Genomic DNA, 16,343 nt, shown 5'->3' with positions numbered 1-16,343 from the left:
AGTAGTGCAAATGGATAAGTGCTCAACTACTAACAGTAAGGTTGGTAGTTCAAATCCACCAAGAGGCACTTCAGAAGAAAGGCCTGGTGATCTACTTCCAAAAAATCAACCATTGAAAATTTCTGTTCTATTCTGAAACTCATGGGGTTGCCGTGCGTTGAAATCACTTGATGGCAACTGGCCAACGACTCTGCATTGTGGTCCTGGGGCTCGTTGTTCAGTGCCATTGAATCAGTTAGGATTCATAGCGACCCTGTGTACAACAGAATGAAGTACCACACAGTCCTGTGCTATCCTCACAATCTTTGCTATGTGTGAACCACTGCGTCAATCCATCTCTTTGAGGGTCTTCTTTTTTGCGACTCTCTACTTTACCAAGCATTATGTCCTTCTCCAGGACATAATCTCCTGATAACCTGACTAAAGTAAGACAGACAATAAAGACATGATAAAATGCCACCCTCACTTCTCAGGAACATTCCAACTGTATTTCTCCCAAGACACATTTGTTTGTTCTTTTGACAGTTCATGGTGTATTCAATATTCTTCACCAGCACCTTAATTCAAATGCATCAAGTATTCTGTGGTCTTCTTTATTCATGTCCAGCTTTTGCATGTATATGAGGTGATTGAAAATACCCTGACTTGGGTCGGGTGCACCTTAGTCTTCAAAGTGACATCTTTGCTCTTTAATGCTTTAAAGAGGTCTTTTGCAGGAATTTTGTCCAGCGTTGTTTGATTTCTTGACTGCTGCTTCCACAAGCATTGATTGTGAACGCTGGGGCTGGGCCTCTGCAAACCTCATGGCTGCCTCTCTGTTAGGTCTGCTATTACGGGACACTAGAGAGGGACTCATTTTTCTTGCTGTGCCTCTCAGCATCACCTTAACAACGACTTTTTACCCTACAGTGGCCAATGGTTGTAATTTCCAGGGTTTGCTTTTTCTTTTTTACTTTGCTGTTCCCAGAACCAGCCTCATTTTGCTAAGAGACATTATAAGCATTCATCAGCAGTGACCCCTTCTCAGAGATTCCATCAACTCCATGAGGCTTCTCTTGCAAACGTCTGTGTTCTAGTAACCTCAACATTTTATCTTTGTTCTCCACCTTAGGGGTCTTAGCTGCTTCCTCTGTTTCCCTTTTTAGCTTTTTTTTTTTTTTTAAGCTCTCCAAGAACTAATTAACCGATACCTTATACTAAATTCTGTTAGTTGAAATCCCTAGTGTGGTTCCTGTTTTCCCAGCTGGGCCCTAACAGATGAATTACCCAATATCAAAAGGGGGTCCAACAAAACTCAAAATCATTTGGAGGCAAAAAAAAAAAAAAGAAAGAAAGAAAGGTGGGGACCAGGTTTGCTGGTCCAATAGAGCCTGGTGTAACCACTGAGACTATGGCCCCTAGCTGCCCTTCAGGTCTGGAATTGAACCCACAACTGTGGTTTCCAGCCAAACAAAGTACAGGCATGTGAGTTAAACATTCACCTCAGGTGGACACACGCCCTGGAGAGAACAATCATGGGAGAAGGAAGGGCTGCTTATGCACAGGGAGATAGCTCATGGGGCAGGAGAGTATGAAGGGATGGACACTGGGAAGAGGTAACTATGGGGAGGAAGTGGGAGGGGAGCTGCTGCATTGTAAATTTTGGTCAATGACATGAGACAAGGTGTATGTGAACTGCTGTATGAAAAGTGAATTTACTCTGTAAATCTTCACCCAAATCCAAATAAAATTTAAAAAACAAAAACAAAAACAAAAGGGGGTCCAACCCACCTGGATCTGCTAGATCAGAAGTGCCAAAAGAGCAGAGCAGTCTGCCCTGCTGTTTGGACTTGCTGTAAAGCCTGCCCTGCTGTCTGGACTTGCTGTAAAGCCTGCCCTGCTGTCTGGACACTCCTGGGATATACCATTGATTGAACTAGTCCTCTGCAGAGGGATGTTTAGGTTTTTCCAAACTTTTGTTACTATAACAATGCATTAAACAACCTTAAATATTGTTTCACTACATATGTGTAAGATATCTGTGAGATAAATTTATAGAATTGTTTGGTCAAAGGGATTGCCAAATTGCCCTTCACTGAGGTTGTACCAATTTAGTTCTCACAGGCAATAAACAGAGATCTATTTTCATGAGAAACAGAAAGGTCAACAAAGGGAAAAGGGAATCAGGTATGACACACTTGTGCATAAGAGGGCCTTGGCTGATGGAAGAGAAAGGTACATCTAAGCACAGCATAAAATCTTGGGCAGTTACTTCTGGCTTGGACTCCACTGATTTCACTTCTAGTCCTTTTGGAGAGAAGGAAGGCTAAAATACAAATGGGAAAAGCTCTCTAAGATACTTTTGTATTCACTTAATAGTTGGCAACACAAAAAGGGAAGAGAAGTGTCTTATCACAGATCACTGCAAGGCTTTGGCAGTTAGAGGAGACATCACACATCTGTCTAGTAGCCATGCTCAATGGAACCTCAGTATCAAGCAAATGTGGCTGTGGGTCCAGCAGCAAGAGTGACACCCACAGATGCGTGGGTTCAAAAAGTTCCAAATTTTTTATTATTTATATATAAAATAGCTATAGCACATATGAGATCCTTTCCAGGGACTCCCAAAAACACTTGGTTGAGATTTTGCAGGGCACTGGATCTGTTTCCTGCAACAGCAAAGAGTAAAACACAGGGGACAAAACGCTCATTTACTAAGCTTGTCCCATTTTGTATTTCAACATTTTTGCCTCACACACTAAACAACAAAATAAAATATTCTTGTTCAAGCCCTTATAATTTTATATCTTTAGTAAAACTAGGTTACTTTTACAATCTTTTTGTTGTCATTTATCCTCTGCTTAGAAGAGCTCTACTGCAGTTACCATTGTCTTCATTTAGCAGACAGGCTGCAATCTGCTTACCTTGGCTGGTTTCACCTTAGCATTATGAGGTAACAAAACTATGTGTACCAGAGCTGTGTCTCTCTTACCAGGTAAGATCTGGGCTGCCTTCCTGCAGAGCACTTTTGTTTTATGTTCTACTATGTCTTGTTTGTGCCATTCTTAATTTGCACAACAGAGATACTCTCATCACCAATTAACATTTATCAAGGCCCCCCTTGATGCATGGCTGCATAGGGACTAATTTAATATTCTCTTTGTTTGAGATACCAAGTAGGTCCTTCAAATGAATTTTTAAGTATCTCACAGGTGACAGAGAAGAACAGAGATATCAATTAGCATTCAGGAATACAAACCTTTGCAGAAAATGCTTAAAGGAGAGCATCAAAGATTTGTGTTAATATTTGAAAGTTTAAAAGAGGGTATACTTATATGCAATCACCAAATGACAAAAGCAAGAGGTACTGTATTCATTGTTCCTGGAAGAAGCCTGGCAGCATTCCATTCAGACATCTGTCTTTTGATTATCCCACGCTCCCCTATTGAAGTCCTGCTAATCTTCAAGGCTAAGTCTGAGTATTTCTTCCTGAAGCTTTTTCTAATCATTTCTGTTCTTAGGAATGATTCCTTCTTCCTAAATCTCATAGCCATTATCATTTATGCTTCTCATTTGGAAAGGTAGCACGTGATACATTCATTTTTCCCAACTGTGTTAGAAAAATGAACAATTTCTTTCCCAATCTTCAGGGTCAGCACAATGTTTTCTGCCAGCGGTAGAATCTCAAGAAATTCTTGATGATCGCGATAATGTATTAAAATCAGATGGAAATTTATTTTAAAAGGGTGGGTAGTTGCAACTGAGGACCAGCTTTAATAAACGTTTACTAATTTAAGTGCTGTATGTATTTTTTTTGTTTGTTTGTTTTTTGCGGGAGTAGCGGAGATAAGCAAAGAGAATTTCGCTGGAAGACGATAGAAGTTTGTCTTTCAACATTCAATATAAAGTTTGTTTTCTTAACCTGTCTAAGCTGTATTTATTTTTTGGTTCATCCCCTTTGATGTGATAATAGTGTACCGTGGCTGTCGGTTGTAGGAACTGTTATTTATTTTAAGAAAGACATTCGGTTCCGTTATACATTTTGGAGTTAGCAATACACCTTCACGTCTGATGACGTTAAGAACATCCGCCCAGCGACGCCTGCTACACATTATTGCCCCTAGAACGCCGACCCTTTGTTACACAGGATTCCACAAAAGCTGAAACCTTCGATACCATTTCAGAATGAAGCTCCCGCGGGGCCTCGCCCCTCCGCCTCCGGGAGCCTCATTGGCCAGTCTTCTGCTCGCTACCTCCCGCCGGTCTTCTGGATTTGGCACCAGGAGGTGGTTGTCTCCCTCCGGTGTTTATTGGTAGAATTTTAATGACGGTGAGAGAATCTCCGAGTCTCCATTGGTTCTTAGGTTAGAAAATGGGCGGCGAATGACAGAGCGAGTAGTCTCAAGGAGGGAAGCGCCAAATGCGCCGGCGCGTAGTCTGGGCCGCCGGGTCGAGGCTTTTCCTTGGGAACGAACAGTTGTCGCCCCGCCCCTTCGGGGCTCTTTGTCCCGTTAACTGTCGGAGTGGAGGGTGCGTCAGCGCTGGGCGACATGCCGGTGCGCTTCAAGGTGAGGCCAGGGTTCCTAGGCCCCAAGGCGGCTGGGGAAAGCCGCGGCGGGGCGGGTACGGGGCGCCGGGGCCAAGCTGGGTTTCTGCGCTCCGGCCCTCGGCCCCGCAGAGGCTGTCAGACGCGAGCCTGCTACAGTTTTAGGGATACAAGTCTCCTCTTATCTGGCTCCCTCTCTGCTCACATAAACTTCTGCGTTGCTGCGTGGGTGTTAGATTTATTTTAGGGGGTAGACAGGCTGGGGAGAACTAAATGCGATTTTTAAGGTTGGGGCACGTATGCCCCATCTCACCTCCTAGTATTGAAACCCACTTCCCGTTAAAACTTTGAAGTGTGTGTATCTTTTTAAGGCTTGAGAAATGTGCCCTTAGTAAAGACAAGAGTATAAGAAACATTTATATTTCCTAGTTGTGCACATGTTTTAGTATTTGTTAACAGTTCAGGTAGCAGCTGTCAGGGCCTAGGACCCTACAACATAATAGGTGCCCACAGCCTCCCACAAGTCCTGTCTTTCATCTTAAGTCGTGTATCCAGAATCGGAGGGAAATTTGTCTGTCTTTGGGTGACTTTACCAAATTTTGAAAAGGTACAGGGTACATGTGATATTGTGTACTCCGTGAGAATTTAATTAGGATAATCTATAATGATTAGTATTTAGATTGTGGCCTGTTACCAGACAAGAGCAGGGCCTTACAATCAGCCAGAGAAAGCAGTTTCTCTGAGCCTCCATTCCTGCTAACATCTGCCTCAAGTGGTTGTGAGGATTAAAGGAGATAATGCATAACTGCTTAGCACAGGGCTTGGTAAATATTAGCTGTTATTAGGGAGCTCTTCTGTATTTAATTACCATTTGTAAGTCTCTCAACCTTTTTTAGGAGGCTCAGAAATGATCTTAATTGATACTTTTTTTCTAAATGATGTTTATTAATTGCACAGTACTCTACTTGTACTTTGCATTACAGGGGCTGAGTGAATACCAGAGAAACTTTCTGTGGAAAAACTCCTATTTGTCAGAGTGCCGTAATCCCTCAGTAGGACAAAAGTACCCATGGGCTGGACTTAGATCAGATCAGTTAGGTAAGTTGAGCAAACTAATGTTGTTATAACTTGAGTAAACCTGGTCTAACTTTGCAAAACCATTTATTTAAATATTGCGAAGCATTGTTCTGTTGGGTCGGTTGACTTAGTCATTTGTTTATTTAACAAATACTTTTTGAAGGTTTACTGTGGGTCAGGACGATTACCAGCTACTAGGAAAATAGCCCTGAATTAACTCAATAAACAAACAAGGAGATTTTGTTGTTGTTGTTGTTGTTGTTATGTGCCATCGAGTCGGACCCAACTCATAGCGACCCCTCCTTGGGTTTCTGAGGCAGTATCACTATGGAAGTAGATTGCCTCATCTTCCTTCTGAGGAGTGACGGGTGGGTTTGAACCACCAGCCTTCTGGTTAGCAGTCAAGTACCTCAGGCATTATGCTACCAGAGCTCCCAAGGAGATTTTAGGTTGTTAGATAAAATTGTATGGCAATGTGATAGATAACTTGGGGGAAAGATAAATGGGAAGGATCATTTTAGATTCAATGGTTAAGAAAGGCCCTTCTGAGGAGGTGATATCTGAACCTGGACTTGAAAGCTGAGAAGGGACAGGCCTGAGGAAGAGTACTCCCCAGGGGAATGGAAGCTTAAGACTAAGTAGTTCGCCCAAGGTTCATTGCTAATAAGTGACAGAACCATGATTTAAAATCAAGTCATCTTTGTTTCAAAGCCCATGAGTTCAGAGCACATTTTCTAGTCCTCACATCTACTTTCTTCCCATGTCCCAGGGAAGTCAGGACTCTTGACCAAGGTTTCCCTGAGTATAGTAGAAAGGAAAGGAGACAGACTGCCTTTATTTTAACCGCTTGTTTAATTCTCCCTAACTGGAATATAAGATCTCCAAGAGCAGATTTCTGTCTTACCACCATCACCCAGTGTTTATACAGGGGCCTTGCTACACCTTAATGCTTTTTAACACTAATTTTTGAATGAATGAATAACCTTGAGTTTAAATCCAGAATAGCTGTGTGACGTTGGGCAAACAGAATCTGTTTTGCCAAGTGGGAATAAGGATGCATAGTGCTCTGGTGGCATAGTGCCTAAGGCATTTGACTGCTAATCAGAAGGCTGGAGGTTCAAACCCACCAGCCACTCCTTAGAAGGAAGACTGAGCAATCTACTTCCATAGATACTCTCTCGGAAACTCAAGGAGGTGTCGCTAGGAGTTGGGACCGACTCGATGGCAGTAAGTTTGGTTTTTGGATTGCTGTTGCACAGGATTGTTGGTGGGGGATTAAATAAGATTTTGCGTGTTAAGGCCTGGCATATATTCACATCAGTGTTTGGTGCCTCATATGTGATATGTGTGAGAGTGCCCAGCAAATCCCTCAAATGTTAGATGTTTGAAGCCAGGAAAGTAGAAGATACATGCATGGGGTGTCAAGCCTGGGAAGTTAATGAGAAAACAAGAGTATTCTAGGTTTAGGTTTGGAGAACAAAAATAAGGGTGGTCTGGAGTGGGTGGCTTGTTTTAGGGTTTCTGTGGAGTATCAGGGTTCTTAGCCCATAGCTTGACTCCAGAGACTGGGTGTCCCTGCTTCTCAGGTGTGGTAGGAGTGCCCCTCTGCTCACAATCCTGTTTCCAACTGACCATACATTTGCATTTCCAGTAGATTAAGAATAGCGTAGTGCCTGAGGCACTTGACTGCTAACCAGAAGGTTGGTGATTCAAACCCACCAGCCAATCCTGGGAAGGAAGGTAGGGCAATCTACTTCCATAGTGACATCACCTCGGAAACCCAAGGAGGGGTCTCTATGAGTCAGGTCCAACTCGACTCGATGGTACATAACAACAACAACAACAAGAACACAAAACAAATCCCTTTTAAAGTTTAGACATACCACTGAGGGCCTAGAGGGATCTTATGAGGCTGGAGAGTTGGTTAACCAGATGTAGTTGCCTTCATGACATTTCAGCTGCATTTGAAGGTAGAGTGATAAATGGACCAATACCACTTTGGAGCATGGCATGTTATGAAGGAAGGAAGGACCCAGATAACAGGTGGACTCCGCACCCTAGGTGTAGGGGGATGAGAATGCCAGGATGTTTGGAAAGGGATGTGGGAGTTCAGCAAGGAACAACAGCAAGTCTACCTAAGACTGACTGTACATCTTTTTAAAGTAGTGTGTTTTTCCCCTGGAGTTCCTGGGTAATGCAGTCAGTTAATGCACTCAGCTGCTAACTAAAAGGTCAGTGGTTCAAGTCCACCAAGAAGGGCCTTGGAAGAAAAGCCTGGTGATCTACTTCTGAAAAATCAGCCACTGAAAACACAGGAGAGCTTAGTTCTCTCTGACTGACAAGGGATTGCCACAAGTTGACATTGACTTGAACAACTAGAAGGAAAATGTTTTTCCCTGGAGATTCACTGGTGTTGGGAGATAAGGGCAGACTACTTGAGACTCCTTTGCTTTCATTTTTCTCTTCTACCAGAAGCCCAGCTCTGTGTTAAAGCAGGAGGAAGTCTAGGACAGTGGCCTTCATAGTTTGTTGCTTCATATTCCCTAAAGAGGAGCTCTGGTGGCATAGTGCCTAAGGCATCTGACTGCTAACCAGAAGGCTGGTGGTTCAAACCCACTAGCCACTCCATGGAAGGAAGGTTGGGCAATCTACTTCCGTAGTGATATCACCTCAGAAACCCAAGGAGGGGTCGCTATGAGTTGGGTCCGACTCGATGGCACATATCAACAATAACAACAACAGTAAAATCTCCTTGTTTGCTTATTGAGTTAATTCAGGGCTATTTTCCTAGTAGCTGGTAATCGTCCTGACCCACAGTAAACCTTCAAAAAATATTTGTTAAATAAACAAATGACTTAAGTCAGCCAACCCAACAGAACAGTGCTTCGCAATATTTAAATAAATGGTTTTCGGGGCCGACTCAACAGCAGTGAAAGATCCCCTAAAAGAATTAAGAAAATTTTTGTATCCCTTTATACATTTTGTTATTGTTGTTTCCAGTGAATCCTTAATTGAATTGCCCACACATCTCCTGTTAGATTGTGTTGTAGGTCTGCTTTATTTTGCTTTAGAATGTGTCAGCATGGGTAACTCATTGTACAGAAACATCTTTACAAAATCCATAGTCTAGATTTTCCTGAAGGAGCGGCACAAATCAAGACACTCTTCTACAGTGTGTATCAAGTAAAACTAGGAGCCAAGAGAGCAAACTGCATTCTGGCAAAAGCTGGTTCCATGGCCTCAGTAGGAAGCTAGAGGAGAGCAGCCCCAGTGCTCAGATTGAGTCTCTATGCAGGTGAAGCAGACACTCCATTAGGAAGCAGACTGGACTGGTCCTCACACATTTTTAAATTGATATTTAATTTTTTTTATTATAAGTTTAATGAATAGTTTCAAAGGGTGTAATTTCTGGCATAGTGAATAGTGTGTATATGTTTTAAATACATTTTGTTAAAACTTTTAGCTGCCAATTTTAGCTCATTAAGTTTATAAAAAAATGTTCATCATCTACATGAAAAAGTCAGTCCTCATTGACTACCTTGCCAACTTACACATAGCTTCTGGGAGCTCTGGTGGCATAGTGCCTAAGGCATTTGACTGCTAACCAGAAGGCTGGTGGTTCAAACCCACCAGTCACTCCTGGGAAGGAAGGTTGGGCAATCTACTTCCGTAGTGATACTGCCTGGGAAACCCAAGGAGGAGGGGTCGCTATGAGTCGGATTTGACTTGACGGCAGTGAGTTTGGTTTTGGTTTTTCTGTTAGAAAAAAGTCAAGCTTTATTTTTTAATTAAAAAAAAAAAAATGTGTTAACATGGACTCAACATGATAACCGTCTCAGGCCTGAATTTTAATTCTAAGATTGATGGATTTTGGAAAAGGCACAAAAGCTGGATGAAATAAGGCCCCATCCCTTAGTTATTTCTAATCTCTCCTCTTTGCTTTGCTGCCACATGTTCTCCCTTGGGAAGTATACTTTCTTCAGTTGTGTCTTTGTCCCCCATCAACACCAAGATTTTTTGATGCCTTGGGTTGATGTACCATAGTACATTTCAGGCTAGTTGAGAGGTACACCCTTCTTTTGTGCTGTGGGAAAAGGGTGATTTTGAAAGAGGTGCTGGGAGATGACAGTAGATGGCAAGTGTAGCTCACAGGCAGATTGGTGTTAGGAAGAAGTACACCTGGAAGTTGAGGATCTAGAAGATGATTTCCCTTAAGCTGCCATTTTTGCTCCCCTCCCCAGCCTCCCTGGAATGCCTTTATTTTCCTCAGGACATGCATGTGGCACCCAGTTTGAAGACCACTGGTTTAGGTTTGATGGCTGAAATGTACGTGATAGATACTAAGGAGCTCTGGGCTTTATCTCATGCTAGATTTTCTGTCTACCATCACACTCCTCTCCTTCCATTCTAATCTTAATCTTCCTTTCCTGCCCTGCACAGTTGTCTATTTAAAGAATGGCTCCAAACTAGGGCAGTATCTCAGTGGCTGTCGTTCCATAGAGCTCCTCTTACCTGGTTAGAGAGTTACGTTTTTTGGACATTTGCTTGGAAGACAGAAATATAGAGAAATCGTATCTTAGCTCTTGGTAAAAGGGCTTATTCTTTTTAATTCTCAGGAAATCAAGGCTAAGGTAGAACTAAGATCCAGCATAATGACATCTCATCCCTTCTCATCTTGGTCTATTCTACATAAGAGAAGCTTTGTGAAAAGTTCCAAATTTTGACAGTACCAAGGCCCATTGTTCTATTAAGTAGCACAGGAAAGTAATTAGAAACTGAGGCAACATGTGCTGCCTAGTTTGCCAGGTTCATCACACCGTGATTTTAGTGATGTAGGGTAACTTGAACATCGTGACCCTAATTTTTAATTTTTTGTTACAATCAAACTTTTAATACTTCTTTAAGGTTATATATATATATATATTCTGTAATTTGAAGGATATTTTATATGGATCAACTGAATTTTAAGTTCATTTGCTCCTCTTACAGGTGTTGTTAAAGATTGTCTTTGTAACTTTGTGCTTTGGTAGCTTCTATTTTTATATGCTATGTTTTATAGGAATCACTAAAGAACCAAGTTTTATTTCAAAAAGAAGAGTCCCTTACTATGACCCACAGATTTCAAAATCTCTTGAGTGGAAGGGATCTGTCTCAGAGAACAATGTGTCACCAGAACCTGAAGCACCAATATTGCAAGAGACAGAACAAAAAGAAGATGCTAACCAAGAAAAAGTTCTCAACTTGGACATTTCCAGAGTTCCCAAGAGAACCAGATCTCACTCTGCAGACTCCAGAGCTGAAGGGACTGTAGACTGTGTGGAAGATAATGAGGGTGTAATAGCAGACCATACACCAGTTAAGGAAAATGTAGAACTGGAACACTCTACCAAGCCTCTTTCAGAAAAAGTGGATAATGGGGTAGGTATATTCACTAAAAACAGAATTTTTTGTAAGATACATCATCATTTCAGTGTTAGATTTTATGCTTAAAAATTTTCCTTGTTTTTTTAATATCTATAGAATAGTTGATAAGATTGTTTACTTTAGTTATTGTGAATTAGTTCTGTTGTTAATACTTACTATTTTATATTGGATATACTAAGATACCCCTTCATTTGGAGAGCAGCTTGCTTCTGGATTTTATTCAACATATATCAACCCTCAAGTCCTAAGGGAGAGATCAAGTTACAGTAGAGAAGAGGGGGAGTAGGCCATTACTTCTGGCAAGGGTGGAGAGCTGACTTCTACTGAGCCCCTTTTCAATTTCTTATCGTGTACTGGCAGGAAAATAACAGAATCTCAAGTGATAAGATGCAAAAGGAAGGAAAGTTCTGGCCCATGTCAGAGATCTTGTAGTTCTGCTCTCTTATGTCATAGCTGGCCTGTGGAAGGTCCCTGCGAGCACATAAACAGAGGCTCCAGCATCCTGGGCAGAGAACTCACTGCCTCCCGCACTGCTTTCTCCACCCCACTGCTGCTGCTCCATTTCATGTCCACCATTGGCTGGAACCACAGAGAGGCATTTAGGAGTATTGGAGAAGCTGTGGCTTTTTGAGAAAGCAAGGGGGGCACAAGGTGATGTGTGAACCTGGTGGGCAAGGAAAGGGGTGTCTACAGAAATGATGGGTGGATAAGGCAAGGTACTTTTGTTTCTCAGTAATAAATTTAATTATGAATTATTGGTAGCATGGGACTGAGAGATGCGTCTCTCTCAAGAATGCATAATAATTCCTTGACAATATTAAGAAGGAATTTTAAACAGTTCAAATGTTTAAAAGGGAGATCATAAATTGAAAAAGTTTGGATAGATAAATTTTTAATGCATTTAAGTGGGATTTTTATTTTCTTCAACAGTTGGATAGACTTCTACGAAAGAAAGCTGGATTGACTACTATACCTGCACATAATGCCTTGAGAAATTCTGAATATCAAAGGCAGTTTGTTTGGAAGACTCCTAAAGAAACTGCTCCGGTGTTTGCAGCCAATCAGGTAGTTTAATGGATGTAATACATGTTTGAATATCATCATTTGATATAGTGATGCAAGTGAACATAGAACTACGAACTGAAAGAAATTAGATATTTAAGTAGACCTAGAGGTAGGTTCTAGAAAAGTAAAAGAGTTTTGTTAAAATTGTCCTATTACTTTTGATTTATAGTAGTAATATTATACTGTCCTAGGCTACTGATGATCATTGTTACCAGACCCATCACATAAACTAAATGTGAGACAGGTAATGAAAACTTGGGGGCCTGGTAAGTTTTTGCATGCTATAAGACTTATTAAATTTATTTAAACATGTATCAAATTGGTTTTATACTAAAATGTTGTGTTTAGTTGACTGATGACATTGCATGTTTTCTGTATTCCAAGAAAGGCATAAATGCCTTTTGGATGTTTATTTTAATAAATACAAAATATGTTTAAAGTAATATAAGATAAATTTATCTTTGTATTCTGATATATAGTAACAGGATAGTTAGTTTAACTATATTTATAAAATTCAGAAACTGTCATGATAACAACTGTGATACTAATTTGCACAATTATAGCTATTTGACCACCGTTGCTTATGTTCTATTGTTTTAGTAGTATCTTCCTCTGTACTGTCTAAGGCTCTGAACTCTCATTTGTGTTCCTAACCATACACAACAACACTCGGGAGGAAATGCTTCCACTTAGAATACCCCCAGAGGCCCATGGTTTAGTCTTTTCTTTCTCCTGGTCTCTTTTTCTTTAAACACACATGCACCTTCACACACCCTCATGTTCAATTTCTTATGTATCTCACATTTACTTGTATACTTCATATGCCTGTAAGGACTGAGAGGATTATTCGATTCAACAAGACAGTAGCATAGCTATCTTTCACTAAGATGATAACACTAAAGAACCTATAAATTATAGCAGCTTTGGGCTTATTTGTTATTCAGTACTTAAAAACAACAACAACAAAAAAAACCTTTGAAAATTTCTAAAACCTTGTAAGAACATGCCATAACATAAAGTGATAGGTATTCATATCAACCTAATAATAGCACCAGCACTTCTTTTGCTTGCTCCAGATGTTCTTGCATAGAAAGTGTGCCTACAAATCTACTTACAACCTGAAAATTGTGTTTATTCAGTTTTTGTAAAGTATTTGCCCTTTCAGCTAGGGCTAATTCAAATCCAAACCTGTTGACAACTTTTACATATGTCAGTGAAAGCACCGTGTAGAATTACTATTTTTATAGGACCAGAAGTACCATAAAAAACAAATCGTTACCAATATCTTCACTAGTAGTTTTATTGCTTTCATTAGTGAATTTCATAGAATTTGTTTACAAGCAAATGTTCTTTGTTGTTCAAAGCATATCAGTTTCAGTCTTCTTGAAGAGCTCTGTGACAGAAGCTTTTAATGCTTGTTGATGGAGGACCTCTAAAGGAATTGTTCAGTGCTACTTTATTAAACACCTGTATTCTGAAAGGATGTCTTATATTAATGTGTAAGGGAGCCAGAACAATCTTTGGAAGTAGGATCTTTGAGGTTACACTACACCAAAAAAGATGCATTATTTGGATTTGATAAGTGAGGATGAGCTTTTCAGCATTATAAAGAAATAATGAGCCTTATTTGATCTATGTATCTTTTCCTTTTGCTTTCCTTGTAAACAGTGGTAATGTGCCAATAAAATGGAGACCGTATTGTGAAATATTAAGTATAAAAGGAAACATTTAAAAATAGAAACATAATAATTACCTGTTTTTTTCCTTGCCTTAAAAATGTTAAAAAGCAAGCATATAAAAAGAGAAACAAATCAAACATATCAGATAATGAAAATGTTAAGAATTTTCCATGTTTTAGGAGAAAAAAAAATTTGTCAAGGAGAAAAAACTGTAGAGTTGACAACAGTTGCCTTATAAAGGCAGTTTCACAGAATTGCCTTATAAAAGCAGTGAAATTGATCACTGATTACTAGTGCACATACTGGTTAATGGCCATGTTCATCCTTAAAATATACTTGTTTTAATTATCCCTTTATCAGACTTACAGATGGAAGAATGGGGAACTTTGGGGAGAAAAGATAAAACACAATCTCTTTCATGATTTCTATTGGCTTAAGCATTGTTTTTATCATAATACACTCTGGTGGCATAGTGCCTAAAGCATTTGACTACTAACCAGAAGGCTGGCGGTTCAAACCCACCAGCACACCTTGGGAGGAAGGTTGGGCAATCTACTTCCGTAGTGATACCACCTTGGAAACCCAAGGAGGGATTGCTATGAGTTGGATCCGACTCGACGGCAGTTAGTTTGATTGTGTTTTTTTTCAAAACATAGTAATGATTATAGAAAGTTGACCTTAGAATGTTAATTAGACATATGAAATGAAATTATATAACTTTGCTTGTTTTGCATTCTATAATTTAACTCTATAGAGTTTTTTTTTAATATCTGAATTCTGTATATTTAATCAACAAAAAAGCAACTAAACTAAACTAATTTTCATTTTAAGGTTTTCCACAATAAAAGCAAATTTGTTCCACAATTCAAAGGTAACTCAATCATCCATGAAACAGAATACAGAAGAAATTTCAAGGGCTTGTCTCCAGTGAAAGAACCAAAGTTAAGAAATGATTTGAAAGACAACAGAAATCTTGAAACTCTATCTCCTGAAAAGAAGGTATTCATTAACCCTTAACCTTAAAACAAAATGTTTAGATTTTAGACTCACCATGTTTTCTTTCACTTACTACTACTTACAGTTTACTTTTTAGCAACATATTTAATTCATTTGTTTGTCATTCAAATATCAAATATACATTGAGTACCTACTTGGAGCCAGGTACAGGTAGGTCCTGAGAATGAAAGGTCAACAAACATATTCAGCCCAAGCAGCTCTTGGACTAGTGGGGAGACAGAAACGTAAGTGGCTGAATATAACTAAGTGTGATAGAGTAGAGTCTTCTGTGGAAATGTCAAATGATTGACCTTGCAGTAATTGAGTTCCAGGGCTAACGAGAGTGATAGAAACACCTATTTTAAATTAAATAATAGAAAATAAACACATAAACTCATGCACACATGTATTTTAGAGATTTAGCATGCTAAATTATAGTCATGATTATCGTAGGTTACAGGAAGATCTCCTATATGAAATTATAGCCATTTAACTTGTGGTGTCAGGCTAATAATGTAAATTATAGGTAAATGGGATAAAAATATTTTCCAGTCTCCTAGAATATTAATACCTATTGATGAGCCCTCAAAAAAGAAAGTATATGACTAGAAGTAAAATGATTTCCAGATATATAGATATACTTTTTTTGGATTTATGCCATCCCTGAGGAGAATAAAAGAATTTTTAACTCATTCACTACAGTAACTTACTCATTGGGATTTGACATTTAACTTCTGTAATACACTTAATATAGCTTTAGAATAGTAAGGTCAAATGTAAGACCACTGTTAATAGGTAGTAACATCAAGCTTAATTGTTCATAAGTTTATTTGTTAATTATTTTTTCTCTAACCAAAGATCTAAAATACTTATTCTTAGAAAATGAAACTATATCCTGAACTGCACTTGACAACTAATCAGATGTACTCCTTTCAAGCCTAGCTTGTGGATTTCTTGTGATTTAAGTTTTATTTTTTGTAGTTAAAACTTACTTCTGAAAACAGAAATGTAATATAGTATCCAAGCCTAACTTGACAATATATGTTTTCACTTGGATGTGTGATGTATTTTGGCAGGTCTAACTTCATAATATGTATGTTTTCACATTAGTAATTTACTTTTTAAGTGTAATTTAAGTTTGGTCTTAAGCATAATTTAAGTGTAATTATTTTAAGCTTAATGTATTTTAAGTTTAAATTATTTCTATTTTAGTGTAATAAAAAAGACGATCATTTAAAATCAGAAGCAGAGATGGAATCAAAAGACTCAAACCAGCCTAAAAAGAAGGTTACTCCTTGGAGACATCAAAGGCTTGGGTATTTATTTTGTAAGAAATAGATCATAGTATTTAGATGATAAACATAGCAGAATATTTATTCTCATTTCATTTCTATTAGGAAGGTGAATTCTGAATATAGAGCAAAATTTCTGAGCCCAGCTCAGTATTTATATAAAGCTGGGGCTTGGACTCGTGTAAAGGAAAACATGCCAAATCAGGTGAGTATTTATAAGCTTAGTAAGCGTGTATTTTCTTTTGGCCTGCATAAAAGTTTAATTTCACAGTGAACTTCATTTAG

The 16,343-nt window shown here is 39.2% G+C and overlaps 1 protein-coding gene across 1 annotated transcript in view; it reads left to right on the top strand.

The window, feature by feature from the left end:
• Nucleotides 1-4,351: 4,351 nt before the first annotated feature.
• The window catches only part of MDM1 (Mdm1 nuclear protein), a 56,377-nt gene continuing 44,385 nt past the window's right edge, over nt 4,352-16,343 (top strand). The window contains 8 exon segments of the mRNA XM_042782620.1: nt 4,352-4,507; nt 4,509-4,547; nt 5,509-5,623; nt 10,662-11,020; nt 11,957-12,091; nt 14,602-14,769; nt 15,979-16,082; nt 16,164-16,263. Coding sequence (XP_042638554.1) covers nt 4,352-4,507; nt 4,509-4,547; nt 5,509-5,623; nt 10,662-11,020; nt 11,957-12,091; nt 14,602-14,769; nt 15,979-16,082; nt 16,164-16,263 — 1,176 coding nt within the window.

The sequence above is a fragment of the Orycteropus afer genome, unplaced genomic scaffold (assembly GCF_000298275.1).
Source record: "Orycteropus afer afer isolate SDZICR_OR568_19922 unplaced genomic scaffold, OryAfe1.0 scaffold00392, whole genome shotgun sequence".
NCBI classification, from domain to species: Eukaryota; Metazoa; Chordata; class Mammalia; order Tubulidentata; family Orycteropodidae; genus Orycteropus; species Orycteropus afer.
The sequence above is the reverse complement of the archived record's forward strand: the minus strand, read 5'-3'. Positions and strand labels throughout refer to the sequence as shown.